Source organism: Leuciscus leuciscus (assembly GCF_965113295.1).
Source record: "Leuciscus leuciscus genome assembly, chromosome: 13".
In the NCBI taxonomy this organism is placed as follows: Eukaryota; Metazoa; Chordata; class Actinopteri; order Cypriniformes; family Leuciscidae; genus Leuciscus; species Leuciscus leuciscus.
The window spans coordinates 16,976,030-16,990,595 of NC_138737.1; the positions used below are offsets into that span (position 1 = coordinate 16,976,030).

Genomic DNA, 14,566 nt, shown 5'->3' on the forward strand with positions numbered 1-14,566 from the left:
TGGGGTAGACGATTCGCTTAGGCCCTCACGCACACATGCTATCACAGCCGTATCACTGTCAGATCAACATGTGCACACATTTCTCATTTTCATCCACAAGGGCCCACGCAACTCTACAAATGTACACCTGCAAATTACATGTATCGAAATGAAGAACCTTCACTCTGGGTAACATATGGGTAGCATTTTCTTTCCACCAACAAGCACAGATTCACTTTCCACACACTCAACCTTGCAGCGTTCGCTCTGTAGTATTTCAAGACAGATTACAGATTGCAATTTTTATTCTCTGTGCATGCACACACAGCGAAGTGAAGGGTCCAGAGAAGTACAGCCATGACCCGTGGCTCTTTTCCCATTAGAGGAGAAGTGTTCAAATAAGTCAGTAAGTCTGGACTCAATGCACTGTCACAGGAGACATACAGCCCTCTACTGGTATGTTACCACTCACACACATCATATGCATACTAAACGCTCCAGCTGGCATCTCCCATCATGCTCTTTGGTAACCATGCAGGGACACGCACACTTAGTCTCCTTAGGGTGATTGTGTTGTAGGTGGTCTGTGGTTTGACAGTGACTGATATGGGAGTGCCAGTCTCTGTCAATGTACATCTGTCCATTGTTTCTTGGGAATCAGTGGGATGAGCTTCATATGGAGAGTCTTTTTGTCTTCTACCCAGCTTGTGAGCGTCTCCTTGCGCCTTCACAGATGTTATTTCATGACAAGTCTAGCATTTGATGTGATGCTTTCTGTCATTTATCTGAAGTTTGATTTTTAATTTTTGCTTTGATAATTTTCACTCAAAAATGAAATGTACCCTCATGTCATTCCAAATGACAGTTCTGTAGAAGCAGTTCAAATTGATAAGAGGCTGTCAAACTCTACTGATTTAGTTTTTTTCTGAAGTTCATGTCTCATGTCTTGTTATATTGACACAACTGATGGCAAAATTGCATTGGTTGTTGCATGTGTTTTAACTGAGCTCAACACATAATTTGTGATTTCTCTCTGAGAATTTGTCTGTTCAAGTTGTCATAATGTTTCAAAAGACTTCAGATGTCCAGGACTTTATCTGTTTTTTAGAGTAGGAAATAAAAACATATTTAATATAGGCCTTTTGTTTTGTTCTTTTGTTCTTTTTTAAACATTTTAATAAGTGAGTGGGGGAAAAGATCACTGTTGACTTAAATAGATATTTTCTGCATACAATTATAATAATTTGCTTTGGCTTTAGTCCAGTGTCAGTAACAGAGAATTATTTGATTCTGAAAATTAAATGTGCCAAATCTCACATTGTATAAGTCATGGGTCCCACACAAGGGCATCATCATATTTGAGGGGATTGGCATAAAAAAACAGTACTATGAAGTGCTGTTATGGTACTTTTATTATGTTTTTGAGTGTGTGTTTTTTTTTCCCCTAGTCAGTATATACGGTCTGTGAGAGCTGTGTAATGATTCCTCAGACATTCTGCTTTTCTGTTTAGTGAAGAAAATAGCAGCATACAGGTTTGTAAATACTGTCAAATTATTATTTTAGCTGAACTACCTCTTTAAGGAAGGTCTGCAGCTACAGTGTCTATCCTCTATTCTTTGGATATTGCCCCTTTATTGCACCCTATACACATTTCTTACAGGATAGCATGTGAGAAGCATTTGTTAAATAGGGCCTCGTCTTCCCAGGAGATGCTTGTGATGGGATGAAACCAGCTGGAAGCACTCATGGTTAGGCAAACTGGAGTGGATATTGCCTGTCTGATGCAGTTGTTGAGTTCAGATCGTGACAGATGGTGGAAACCAGAGTTAAACTGGCCAACATCTTCGAAAGGATCTATTTTCAGGGTAATCCATGGTTGGAACATGATCCATTATGGTCAGCAGGTGTGGTTTGGCTATTTTAGGCATTTGCTACCTGTGTCCACGCAGTACAAATTGATGCAAGTTGAGAAACAGCCCCATGTGGTACAAGTCTATATATAAGCAATGAAGTAACCCCATGGGGTTCTGCACAAGGGTTTATTGCCTGAGGCAAAGGCACACTGTTATTTCCAGGTGTATTAAATGGCGACTCCAGCACTCTGCCCACCCAACTGTTTTATGCTTTGTGAAATATGATTTAATGGTTGAAAGTGTAATAAAATCTCCATATTGTACACGGTAATTAGGTTAATTTAAAATGTACTGTGCTTAAGTACAGAAGCTACCCACCGAAGCAGACGGAAAATAGCTAAGGGTAATCCATCATGGGTCATAGTCTTGGTGTTGAAGAAAGGAACAAATATACTTTTTTGGGGGGGAACCACACCCTCATGGCTGACTGCAGAGACAGAAAGTGAGTGTTAGATGATGAACGTTCATCCAAATGAAACATCTCTTTAGTCCTTGGGCGCTGTGTGTGCGCGCTCAGGATGAGGACGGAATAAATATGCAGAGACTACCGCTGTACTGCTCGCCTGACTGTGGCTTTTATCATATTTCATTATTCATATTATTTATATAATGCATTAGTGGGCCTCCCTCAGTATTATAGCTGCATTCACCAGCCGCCCCCTTTCCTGAATCTCTCCGGTGGCTCCGGGTGCAGGGGTGTAAAAGCCTGCAGCGTTTTCAAGTGTGATTTTCAACAATGCCCCGGGTCAGGAAGATGAAGGGGGAAAAGTGAGATGAAATGTAAAGCACTGCTGAGTTCTGTTCCTCCTCTGCTTCGGTTTTGTTTGGTGTCTGGCTGTTTTCTTTCACTTTCTATTTGGGGCGTGTGCCAAATCTATTTTCCTGATTCTGCTGTGGGTCATGAGGTTATGACATCCAGAGCAATTTTGTTTTGTTTTGGAAATACCAGTTCCTGTTGTTCATTTTTAGGGGTTAAAATATTTTATTGGGCAATGTCATATCATGGAAATTATCATGGAGATGTTTACTTAATAAATTTAATAAAATACTTAATAATATATCAGTCAAAATATTTTTCAACCTTTTTTTTATTAAAAAATAGTTTTTAAATAAATGCATCAATTTAATAGACCTTTTAAGAAAATAAACTTCTGCCATTCTTGTCAATAAGGGGCACAAGAGCCCAGTTTTTAGGGGGTAAGCAAACACAAAAACACCACTCTTTAAGTTGTAAACCCCAAAAAAAATAAAATAGCTCTTTGACTGAACATGATAGACAGTGGTTCCACGTGATTGAAACAAGTAAAACCAAATAGAACCAACCATGTACAACTAACTATAATTAATGACGTTCATTTACTTGAATGAATGGTTTTAGTTTAACTTAAATGGTTTTCATTCAAGTTGAATTATTCAAATAATCCTACAATTAATGTTTCTTGATTAGTCCTGTGATTAACACAGCAACAAACTAAATATAATTTTTCTTTACACATTTGATGTTAGGTGTTGGTAGTCCAGAAGTGATACTGGTTTCATAACAGAAACCTTTAAATACCAACATAATAGAACATTAACAAGTCTCTCCATTTTCTCATCTTGCTAAACAATGCATAAAATAACACTTATTTACTCTCCCAATTCAGCCCTGTACAAAGCATGATGTGAAGTGAAAGTCCTGTTTGATTTTTTCAAAATGAAAACATCAAGTTAAGTCAAAGAGTGACCATTTCAAGTCCATTTAACATAAAGCAATCACATTTGAAACGAAAACCTGATACAATGGTGTTAAATCAAAATAAATTGTTTAAAGTGAAAAGCATCAAAAAAGTGCACGTTTCATACCACCATTTATACATCCATTAAACAACCTTAATTTAACTTGCTTTTTTGGCTTGACATAGTACCTTAACGTGACATTTACTGTTGTTTTGCAAAAGATTTCCCCACACAGATTTTTTAAACAGATTCACTGCACTGTCAAAACGAATCGTGTGAGATATGCTTCATACATCACTATTAAAAATAATATAATATTCAGACAATATTACTGATCTGACATTATCGGAACACAAAAACTTGAACTAAATTAATCTGGATAATTACACCATTGTCTTCTGTAGAGCTGCTTTTGAAATCATAATTGATGAACTTATGGAAGTAAAATAATGCCAAATGTTTTTTAAACAAAAAAGCCTGTTGAATTGTACTACTTGAAAAAAATATGCATTGCATTAACCATGCTTGCATTTTAATGCATTGTATTTTTAGGGCTTGCATTTTTATGGGCTGAAATTCAGCATGGTTGAATATTTAAGCTGTGCAAATTTCAATTCAAAACATTTAAAACACATTTTCATTATAAAAAATTAAATACACCTTTCAGCTTTCATATTTCTCTTCCAAAATATTCAAACTGTTTAAAAGTACAACCTATAATATTCCATTTTATTTCACTTTGCAAATTCGCTTCCACAAATTCAGTTTTTTTCAGTAATTCTGCTGTTAGTCGACCTCACCAGCAGGTGGTGCAAAAGAGCGTGTTGTTAACAAAGACTGAGCAACGGTTAGAACAAGCCATTCATTCATAAAACTCATTTACAGCAATGTAAGTGTATTTGTGATTATTATGACGGCTGTTTTATGTTAAATTCAGTGTCTTCACGGTTATTTTTCCTGTGTAGCCTACATGCATCTTTCTCTACCGTGAACGAGATTATAATGTTATTCCCCCGATGCGGATGTACAGATCCAATGTTACATTTGAGGTTGACATGTATTTATCTTGGTTGTTTAGTTGCCTTAACTTTATATTGTGGCAATGTGCTGCATGCAGTAGGCTACTAGGGTTTCCCTCAATACTTCGGCATTCCCATGCTGGACATATAAAACGCTTAACGTAGCTTAATGGACTAATACAGTGATATAAAAGACCAAACTCGCAGGCAAGCAGATGGACTCAGAATATGAACTTAACGCGCAAAGTTTAATGGTGAGTGTTTCCCGTCTCTAAAGTTACATATGACATTGATATACACGTTTGTACACATGTACACAACTTTAGAGACGGCCCCTAAATGTGCGATTGTCCAATGTCAAGCCAATTTTACATTTAGCCTACATTTAGTTATTTAGCAGACGCTTTTATCCAAAGTGCCTTACAGTTAAACTAACAATAGGAGGACAACAATATGCAAGTGCTATGACTCTTCCCAGTTAAATCTAATGCAGTACATGTAGGCATACTTTTATACTTGTTGTGTACTTTTTGTGTTACTTACTTTTTGTGTTAATTTTGTGCTAATAAAGCTCTTTCTTTGAATAAACAGCATGTCCCTGGCAAATTTTCCTTTCCTTTATAAATTCATGTCCTTGATGGTAATAATAGTGTAGTCCATAGGTTAACAATGACATGAATATACCACAGAATAGCATATTATGAATATAAAAAAATAATTTATATATCATAATTTATATAAATATTTAAAAAAATTGAATTTATGAATATAAAAAAATAATTTATATATTATTATTTATATGAATATAATAATTTTTTGAATTTATAATGAGCGAGGGTGACCAATAGTAACAGATCTGCCAACCAATCACGAGTGATTTTTCTTGTTTAAACCACGTGGGTTCAACCAATAGTGAGTGAGGAAATTCAAGCCTTTCTCTGGCGGGAGCTGCTATTCATATGCTAATTAGAGCCATTCACACCTCCGGCGCGAGCGCTCTGCATACGTCATGGTTCGTTTCCGACAATATTCGGCACAGACGAACGCGACGTTCACAGGCTGTAAATTGTCGTTAACTGCCGAAAATTAGGGAGATTTACGGCCGTTTACGGGGTCGGAAATCCCAATTTTCATGCAGTGAGAGAGAGAGAGAGAGAGAGAGAGAGAGAGAGAGAGAGAGAGAGAGAGAGAGAGAGAGAGAGAATAGAATAGAAGAGAAAGTGTTAGTATTAATTGATCAAGTGTTGATTTTATGCCAGTATATCACTGGGAAACGCTCAGCATGAAACTTTGCGCGTTACATTCATATTCTGAGTCCATCTGCTTGCCTGTAGCCTATATAGTAGCCTACAGCCTACATCCACAATAAGGTGCGAGTTTGGTCTTTTATATCACTGTATTAGTCCATTAAGCTACGTTAAGCGTTTTGTCCCGACGGAAGGGGAATGCTTGAGTATGATGAGGAAACCGATTATAATCCCGTTCATTGTAGAGAAAGCTGATAACATGTAGGCTACACAGGGACAGTAACAATGAAGTTATTGAATGAAACATAAACACAACTTTTGTGCCTTTATCATCTTTTCCGCATATATACTGACGCAGATAATCATTTTCATTTTATGAATGAATGGCTTGTTCTAACTGTTGCTGGTCTTCGTCAACAACACGCGCTTTTGCACCTCCTGCAGGTGAGGTCGACTAACAGCAGATGGAGAGTATGCTTGGCAATTTACTGCTTTTCATGCAGTTCCTTAGCTTAGAAATCCAGACCTAAATCTAAAAGATTAATGGTCTGGTGTCGACTAATGAAAATCGGCCAGCTCGAGGGGCGGCACCAAGCATGCATTTGAAAATCTCACTGCACGCAATTGGATAACACTCTTACCGTATCCGGTCGGCAAAACAGCAAAAACGTCCTTCTTGCAAAGGAACGATTCGAGCGCTGTCTTCTGTTGCTCTTTTAGAGAAAAGGCCAAGTCTAACTCGTTCATTGTAGCGGCCAAAGCCGTTTCAAACAACTGGTGTTCATCCATAGGCATCTTGCAATGTTTACTAATGACTTTGACGTCACAGCGCTGTCATCATCTGTTTAGCTCCTCTGGCCCGCCTATATCAGATAACCCGCTGTGATTGGTGCAGCTCAGATCGAGGGGCATATTTAATGAGCTCCATTGCTCGACACCAGAGTAACTCGCTGAGCAAATTCAACTTGTGCTCTCGCGAGAACTCTGGATTACCAGGGTAGCAGTTCCTGGTTGTCAATGTTGAATTTACTGTCGAATTTGAACCACTGAATTTGTGGAAGCGAATTTGCAAATTTTTAAACAGTTTGAATATTTTGGAAGTGAAATATGAAAGGTGAATATGGATTATTGATTTTTTAATAATGATAATGTGTTTGAAATGTTTTGAATTGAAATATTCACAGCTTAAACATTCAACCATGTTGAATTTCATCCCATAAAAATGCAAGCCCTAAAAATACAATGCATTAAAATGCCTTTTTTTTTTTTTTTTTTTTTTGTGCAATTCAACAGGCTTTTTTGTTTCAAAAACATTTGCCATTATTTTACTTCCATATGAACTTGGCCACATTGGCTTATCATTGAACTGAATGGAGCTAAATAATGACACTATTGTCTTGTCAATGGCTAAAATGTTTAAATGTTTAAACCATCAGTACGTTAACTTGTAGCGCTAGCAACTTTACACTCTGCCGGTGTGTTAAAAAAAGAGGCAATTTCTCCCCAGCTCTTCTTATTGTCCGTACAGTGGTAGTACATTCTCGAAGACACATGTAGGCAGGCAGTCGTGTGGTTGCCATATATTCACAAGCCATTCCTTCATCTCCACTGTCCAATGAAATTGTACAGTAGCTTGTTTCGTGGTCGCTATTTCAAAACTTGTCTCATTCACCTCCGTCTCCTTGTAGACTTGTCTCTCATTGGTTATCGTGAAAGTATGTCATAATCATCCTGAATTAAAATCCTAAATATCAAACATGTTTGAAAATATCGGGGCCACCCCGATGTGTCTGCAAGCAGATCGGGAGGTTTAAGATTTGTTCTGTAAACGGCTCACATTACCAGATAATCTGAGACGAACGTTGTATCTTGATCAAGGTCCTGGACAATAATTTTTTTGGCAGGTTTTTTTTTTCTGGCAAGGGGCAACAGATGGAAATTAGCCTGCTGGGCTAATGGGCTAAACTCTTGTCAGGAGGGGTAAATTGAGGATAAATCAGCCTAAAACCCCTGTAGTCTGAACCCAGCTTTACTGAGTGTATCTTGTTCCAGTTCATCTGTATCTATAAGGTAGTAAATTAAGTGACTAAAGAGGGAAAGTGTTATGGTCTGGTGTTTTTTGTTTGTTTATTTGTTTGTTTATAGGAATGCACTAATATTGAAACTTTGGTTGTTTTCCTAATTCTTTATAATTTGAAGCTGAAGCTCTCAATGTAAACTTAACAGGCCGATACTGATAACATTTAAATATGACTTGTGAATTATCATGGATACCTATTTATTTATTTTATTATTTATTTATTTAGTTCAGTACAGTAGGCCTACAGTAGTTGAAAGATCGAGAGTCATGCTTAAAATTCCATTAAAAATACATCCATTCTATATTTCCAGATGGAAATCAGATTAGCTTGAAAATTCTGCCGGCTGGAATAAACGATTTTGTAGTTGAATAGCTTACAAAATGAGCCAGTCATTTACTTTGACCTCATCTCATTAACAGTGTGTCACAATGTAAGACTTATTTTGTGATCTAGATGAGCCTTACAGGCTGAAGTTTCTTAACCGACTGTCACATTTAGACTCTTTCAAGTAAATGTATTTGTTAGTTTGTTTCCTTGTTTGATCACTAGCGACTCTGGCAGTTTGGAATTTAGCACCTATAAATAGTAAAAAAAAAAAAAAAAAGTGAAGGTTCCTTTTCTCGCAGCTCAGAAATTTTCACTTTCTTTCCTTTCCTTTCTTTTCTTTTTTTTTTAATCCTGCTTTGCATGTTGGCCAGGGGCCGACTAATGGCGGTGTGATGAGGCAGAGAGTGAGGTGCTCGTTAAAGAGCCCGCAGGGGGGTCTGTGTGCGTCTGCATACGTGTGCGTTTGTGTGGGCTAAGATCCCCCGGGAGATGTATAATCATTCCCATTATTAATGACATGGACTGCTAGGCCAGAGGGCGGAAACTGGGGTGAGAGTGAGATGTAGCTTTATTCTGCTTGTGTGCCTTCTGTGAGACATGATTTACGTAGCACGACGCTGGCATCAGACAAACTAATCAAAAATGAAAGTAGACAAAACTGAGGGAGGAAAAAAAAGAAGATATCTGTGGCAAGCAGGGCGGGGCCGAGAGCTGTGGGAACAGAGTGAGGCCTGGGACATTTTTGTTGTGTTTTTATTATGTTTATATGTAGCACTCATCTGCGAGAGGCCTCCTCTTTAATTTCATTTTGCTGTTTGTTTATTTTGATATATTTAAATATATTGAACGTTCACCAGTTCCCAAACTGCACTGCCATCCGGTCCTCCACCAGCTGAGTGAACTCCTCCGTGATGCCTGCCGGTGGTGCTGGATACCCCTCGGTGGGCGGCCCTCTGACTCTTCCGACACCTGGTGGATGGCGACAGCTTCTCTGGGTTTGGGCAGCCGGCAACAAGTTCCCTGCTCCTCCCCATCATGGCGGCCTTAGCAAACTGCGGCGACTCCTCTGCTCCCTCTCAGACGGCAGCCGCCCCTCCAGAACCCAGGTGGCCGGCAGTGAGTTAGTCCGTCCCCCTGGCAAATCACTCCAGTCCACCGCATCGAGCGTCGTAGACTCTGCTCAGCTGGATGGCAACGCGGATTTCCCACAGCGAAGAGGGCTCTTTGACAGCTCTTTCCTCCCGAGTTTCGGCACCAGTGTAACAAGGTTTGTTTTTAGGGAAGAAGGAGATGGGAACTGGAGAACGTTCAACATACTTTAATAAACAACTAAACGAAAGTAAAGCGGCAGCCCCTCATGGACAACTGCCGCATATAAACATCATAAAAGCACAACATAAACAGTCCAGGCCTGGTCCTCTCTCATCCTTCACTGTCGTCATTCCTCCTTTAATCCTTCCCGGAGCTCCTCCGTGAGAGACACGTGGCCTGTGTGGCACGTAGTTGATGCTCATTAGCAATCGTGCTAAAGGCCTTGCTCTATTCCCACGGCTTTCGGCACCACCCTGCTTGCCACTAAATCTTAAAGGAGTTGTGCCCACAAAAATAATAATTCTGTCATAATTTTGTCATCAAATCTATGGCTTTACAGACTTTAATTGCTGTTACTTCATAAAATTATTAGTTCACATAAGTGTCATTAAAGTGTTCTTTTTTAAGTAAACATGGATTATTGTGGTTTTACTTCATGTCATGTCAAACCCATATGACTATTAAAAAATAGCAAAGGCATCAAAAAAAGTCTTTCAAATCATCCTGACTGAATCATTAAGTCAGTGAGTTGAATTAAGGTTTTGGATCAGTCTGATTCTTATGCAAATCATTTGACTCTGTGCAATGCAAAATATGATGTTAGGCAGAATGTCTTTTCCATGCTGCTTTTTCAACTCCGTCCATTCTGATGCCCTGGTTCAATCTACACTGTATATAATTCGCTTTGTGTGTACACAGAGACACAAAGGAGGTGTAAACGTCTTTACACTGAATCACAGTTACGGGAGACAGATGTGATAACGTGAATGTTGATTGTGGGTTCACAGACAGCGGACAGAAAATAAGACATGCACTGATTGTCATGACAGAGCTGCTGTAGTTCGTTAGTGTAAATGACTGTAGTGGCATGTTTGCCAGGAAAACATCTTTCCTGTGATCCAAAAGAAAGGATTGAGCTCCATTTTGGAACTTTTGCTGCAGAATCGCTTCCCTTTCATTCTCGTCACGGTCAAATGTTTGCTGATGGATTCCAAATTTAAATCCAAATTTAAATCTGGAGTAATGGCTGCTGAAAATTCAACTTTGCCATCACAGGAATAAATTGTATTTTAAATATAAAGTAGAAAACAATTTTTAATTGTAATTTTTGCACAATATTACTGTTTTATTCCATAAGACTTTGAATGACATCTGAAGATTTGGAATATAGTGCATGGTGTATGGACTTTATTTATAATGCTTGTTTGGCAGAATAAATCTGCTTTCCTTGTATGAAAAGAGCAGCTCAGACAATGTACCAAACATTTCCTTTTGTGTTCCACTGAAGAAAGTAAGTCATACGTGTTTGGAACGACCTGAAATTATGTAAATTATGATAAACTTTTCTTCTTTTTTTATTTACAATGGAAAACACCTGTTTTTAAAATGCCCTTTTCGTGGCCATTGCAAGAGAAACCACAGTCTTCATCTGATAGCACTTAGCTTTCTAAAATGTTATACTGCCCTGGTGCACGGTATTTGTTTAAACCCATGTTCGACAAATAATAGTGTTTTCTTTGTAGTCTCAAAATGTTACCTTGTACTTAATCCTCTGTATAATATTTTGACAGTGTTCAATGCTGTTGCTGCTTTAGGTAGACATCAAAGACCTCTCAACTGAGTCGCTTGAAAGTGCCTGTGTTATTTACACACTAATTACTGTATGTTATGTTTATTTATGGAGAGGCAGAGTACAGAGTCCACTAGATGTAGCTATCTAGTTTTCCTTTGTGAGACAGCATCCGAATCTGTCTTCCATAGCATATTTCCATAAATAGTAGACGTTCACATCAGAAGGCAGTTGTCATTGAACATGTATTCCCTTTGTGTCTATGATGTCCTAGTAAAGCTTAGATCCTTTTCCGGCAAGACGACAAATGGGGATTAGTCACAGTAAGATTAAATTGAACCCAGTGAAATGCCTGTCTCACAAAAGACATGTAATAATAAATGAATTCAACATTTTTCAGCACAAATTATTTCTCGTCTGTCTTGTTTTGGTACAATCAAGAGCACGAGGCGTCTTTCTGATGAGTCCCGTTCTTTTTTGTCATTCTAATGATTGGACGGTCCACAGAGATTAGGGATAGTAAGGAGACGTCGACTCGCTCTGTCGAGAATGACACTATGTTTTCTCGCCAACTCATTAGTTTAATTAAGTAATTAACGAGTGAGGTGGTGTGCTAGCTGGCGAATTCTCAAAGGAATGATTGTTGTGTTATTCCAAGTCTCGCGCCTGGCATGGATGACGCCACGAAACCAGTAGTCAGATCTGGCAGATAAAAGAAACTTTTGCTTTGGAATTGGAATGAGTCATACCTAAAACAGGACTTCCTCAACTCAACGTCTCCTGTGGATGAAAAGCCTTGTGAAAGCATCAAAGATGCTATAAAGATTCTGGGCTGCTATTAGTTGAGTAATTATGAGGAAGAGGAGGAACTCTTTGGGTGTACTATCAACATGAAGTCACATCTTGTCTACTATTATCGACTGTGCACTACGATAAAGACTAGGCCTATTATTTTCTGATCTACTGCAGCTTTAAATGGATGCAGATGTTTTCACGGCGCTCAAATATATGGAACTGAATCAACCAATTAATTGAAAAGATCCCAATCAAAAGAACAATTCCTTTGTGAATTAGACATGACTACTTCTCTTATGAATGTGCTGAGGAGAAATTAATGAGTCTTTTATTACATCCAAGATATTGAAAGACTTGCATTATAGCACACAAGGCATATGGACAATGATATTTTATGGAGCTTGTGCAGTTTGAAGCTTGAAAGCTTCAGTCCTCCTTCGTTGTATAGTAATTGCATGGAAAAGAGCAACCAGCTCTTCAGAATTTCCCTTCAGTCTTTCAGAAAGAAACTCGTACAGGTTTGAAAAAAACATGAGGGTGAAATTCCTTTAAAGATATATTTAATGCAACTAAAACAGTTAAGGCTTTTCATAGGCACATTTTCAGTGTGACAAAACTTCCTGTGCAAGGAAAAGGAGACAGAAGAGGAGATAGAGAGAGACAAAAAGCAATAGGGAGAAAAGCAGACGGGTGATAAACGATGTAGGAGTGGGAGCAGTGTGCCTTAGCTTAGAATGGTAATGATGACAGCCATAAGAAGAAAAATAAAAGTGCAGTTTCATGTCACTGCACTGATTTATGAATCCTAGAGCACAGGAGGAAGTAGGAAAAAGTGCCTGCATGTTTCATATAGAGATACACACATACACACATATTGAAATTCATTGCTTGTGAGCAGTCAGGGCCTGGCGCTTCTTCAAATAAACATTTACAAGAATCTAAATATTAAACTCAGCCCGCCATAAGTAAGCTATTATCGCAATACCAAATCTTTGTTTTATGAAACAAGTCCAAAGGAGAATCTGTCAGTGTTCTATGAACCATTCAAAAAGCCCATAATGACAGTTCTACCAGAAAGACTCGGGAGGCAAAATAACGTAACAAGTATGCATTTATTAACAGCCCAGCAGGCAAGTATTATGATATAAAGTTCTTTGGCGTAGGCCCCGTCCGTAGCTCGCAATCCGAGGGTACGGAATCTGAATTTCCTGCCTGAAGACGAAGGCAGGGGTGCAGCGACCCCCTGGGAGGTATGGGAAGGGACCATCCTGGTTGTGGTGGGGAGGATGGAGGTGAATGAAAGCGTCAGCATCTGTGAACTCAGACATGTGTAAGTACCGATCTTTTATACTACAAGTATTAGAACACGATTGGATAAATGAGAAGGTAAAGTGACGTAACAATTGAGTCTTCCCGGCAGAAGTTACGTTAAAGCTTTCATATCTTATAGTAACAATAATAGCTGCAGCATTTCACTCCTTTTACTGCCGGATAACATACTTCTACTTGTATTGGACACACATTTAGAGTCTTTTTGAATCCGTTTTTTTATTTTGTATTTTTTTTTATTATTCCCTTCTTCTGTCTTTAATGCCCTACCACACACCAAAGGGTCAAGGTTTAGTAATGTTGTTACTTTAGTTCTCATATTTAAGATTTTGGGCCAGATTTATCAACAGCTTGTGCCAGCACAAACCTGCTTTCGGTGTTAAAAAACAACTGTCAGGATTTACAAAATACACACAGTGAAAAATTTCCGTTGCCGGTGGACACAGTTATTTTTGCGGCTGACCATATTGCATAGGCATTTGTTGGAGTTTCCCTTTCAGACCACTACATTTATGGGCGGATAATATTTAAATAAATCATGCAACATGAGTTACAAAGGTGTGCATGTACTGTAGTCATTCTAATGGTATTTGCGCCATTATTTACCTCCCCAAAAAAGCATGTCTTAACTGATTTAGTGCCTGACATGACATTGTATTTTGCACATTATCAACAGATAACACTAAGCTCAACTTTCCACTCCCATCTGCACTTTTATTAGATTGCAGCTGGAGATTTTGTAAATCTGGCCCTTTGTTTTTGTTTTTATAATTGTGACTTTTTATATCTTACCGTGTGGCTTAACATGTACGGAAAGTATTCAGACCCCCTTAAATTTTTCACTCTTTGTTATATTACAGCCATTTGCTAAAATCATTTAAGTTCATTTTTTTTCTTCATTATTGTACACACAGCATCCCATATTGACAGAAAAACACAGAATTGTTGGCATTTTTGCACATTTATTAAAAAAGAAAAACTGAAATATCACATGGTCCTAAGTATTCAGACCCTTTGCTCAGTATTTAGTAGAAGCACCCTTTTGATCTAATACAGCCATGAGTCTTTTTGGGAAAGATGCAAAAAAAAAAGATGGGAAGTTTTTCACACCTGGATTTGGGTATCCTCTGCCATTCCTCCTTGCAGATCCTCTCCAGTTCTGTCAGGTTGGATGGTAAACGTTGGTGGACAGCCATTTTCAGGTCTCTCCAGAGATGCTCAATTGGGTTTAAGTCAGGGCTCTGGCTGGGCCATTCAAGAACAGTCACGGAGTTG

The 14,566-nt window shown here is 38.5% G+C and overlaps 1 protein-coding gene across 5 annotated transcripts in view; it reads left to right on the forward strand.

Annotated features, from left to right (window-relative positions):
• grid2 (glutamate receptor, ionotropic, delta 2) overlaps positions 1-14,566 on the forward strand; it is a 438,477-nt gene that overhangs the window by 184,419 nt on the left and 239,492 nt on the right. The window contains exon 1 of one of the 5 annotated variants that reach the window (XM_082188354.1): positions 13,003-13,292. The exons of the other annotated variants lie outside the window; for them this stretch is intronic. Within the exon in view, the coding sequence (XP_082044480.1) occupies positions 13,259-13,292 (34 nt within the window). The 5' untranslated portion in view covers positions 13,003-13,258. Of the gene's footprint in view, positions 1-13,002; positions 13,293-14,566 lie in introns of those variants that run through there. 5 annotated transcript variants of the gene reach the window in all.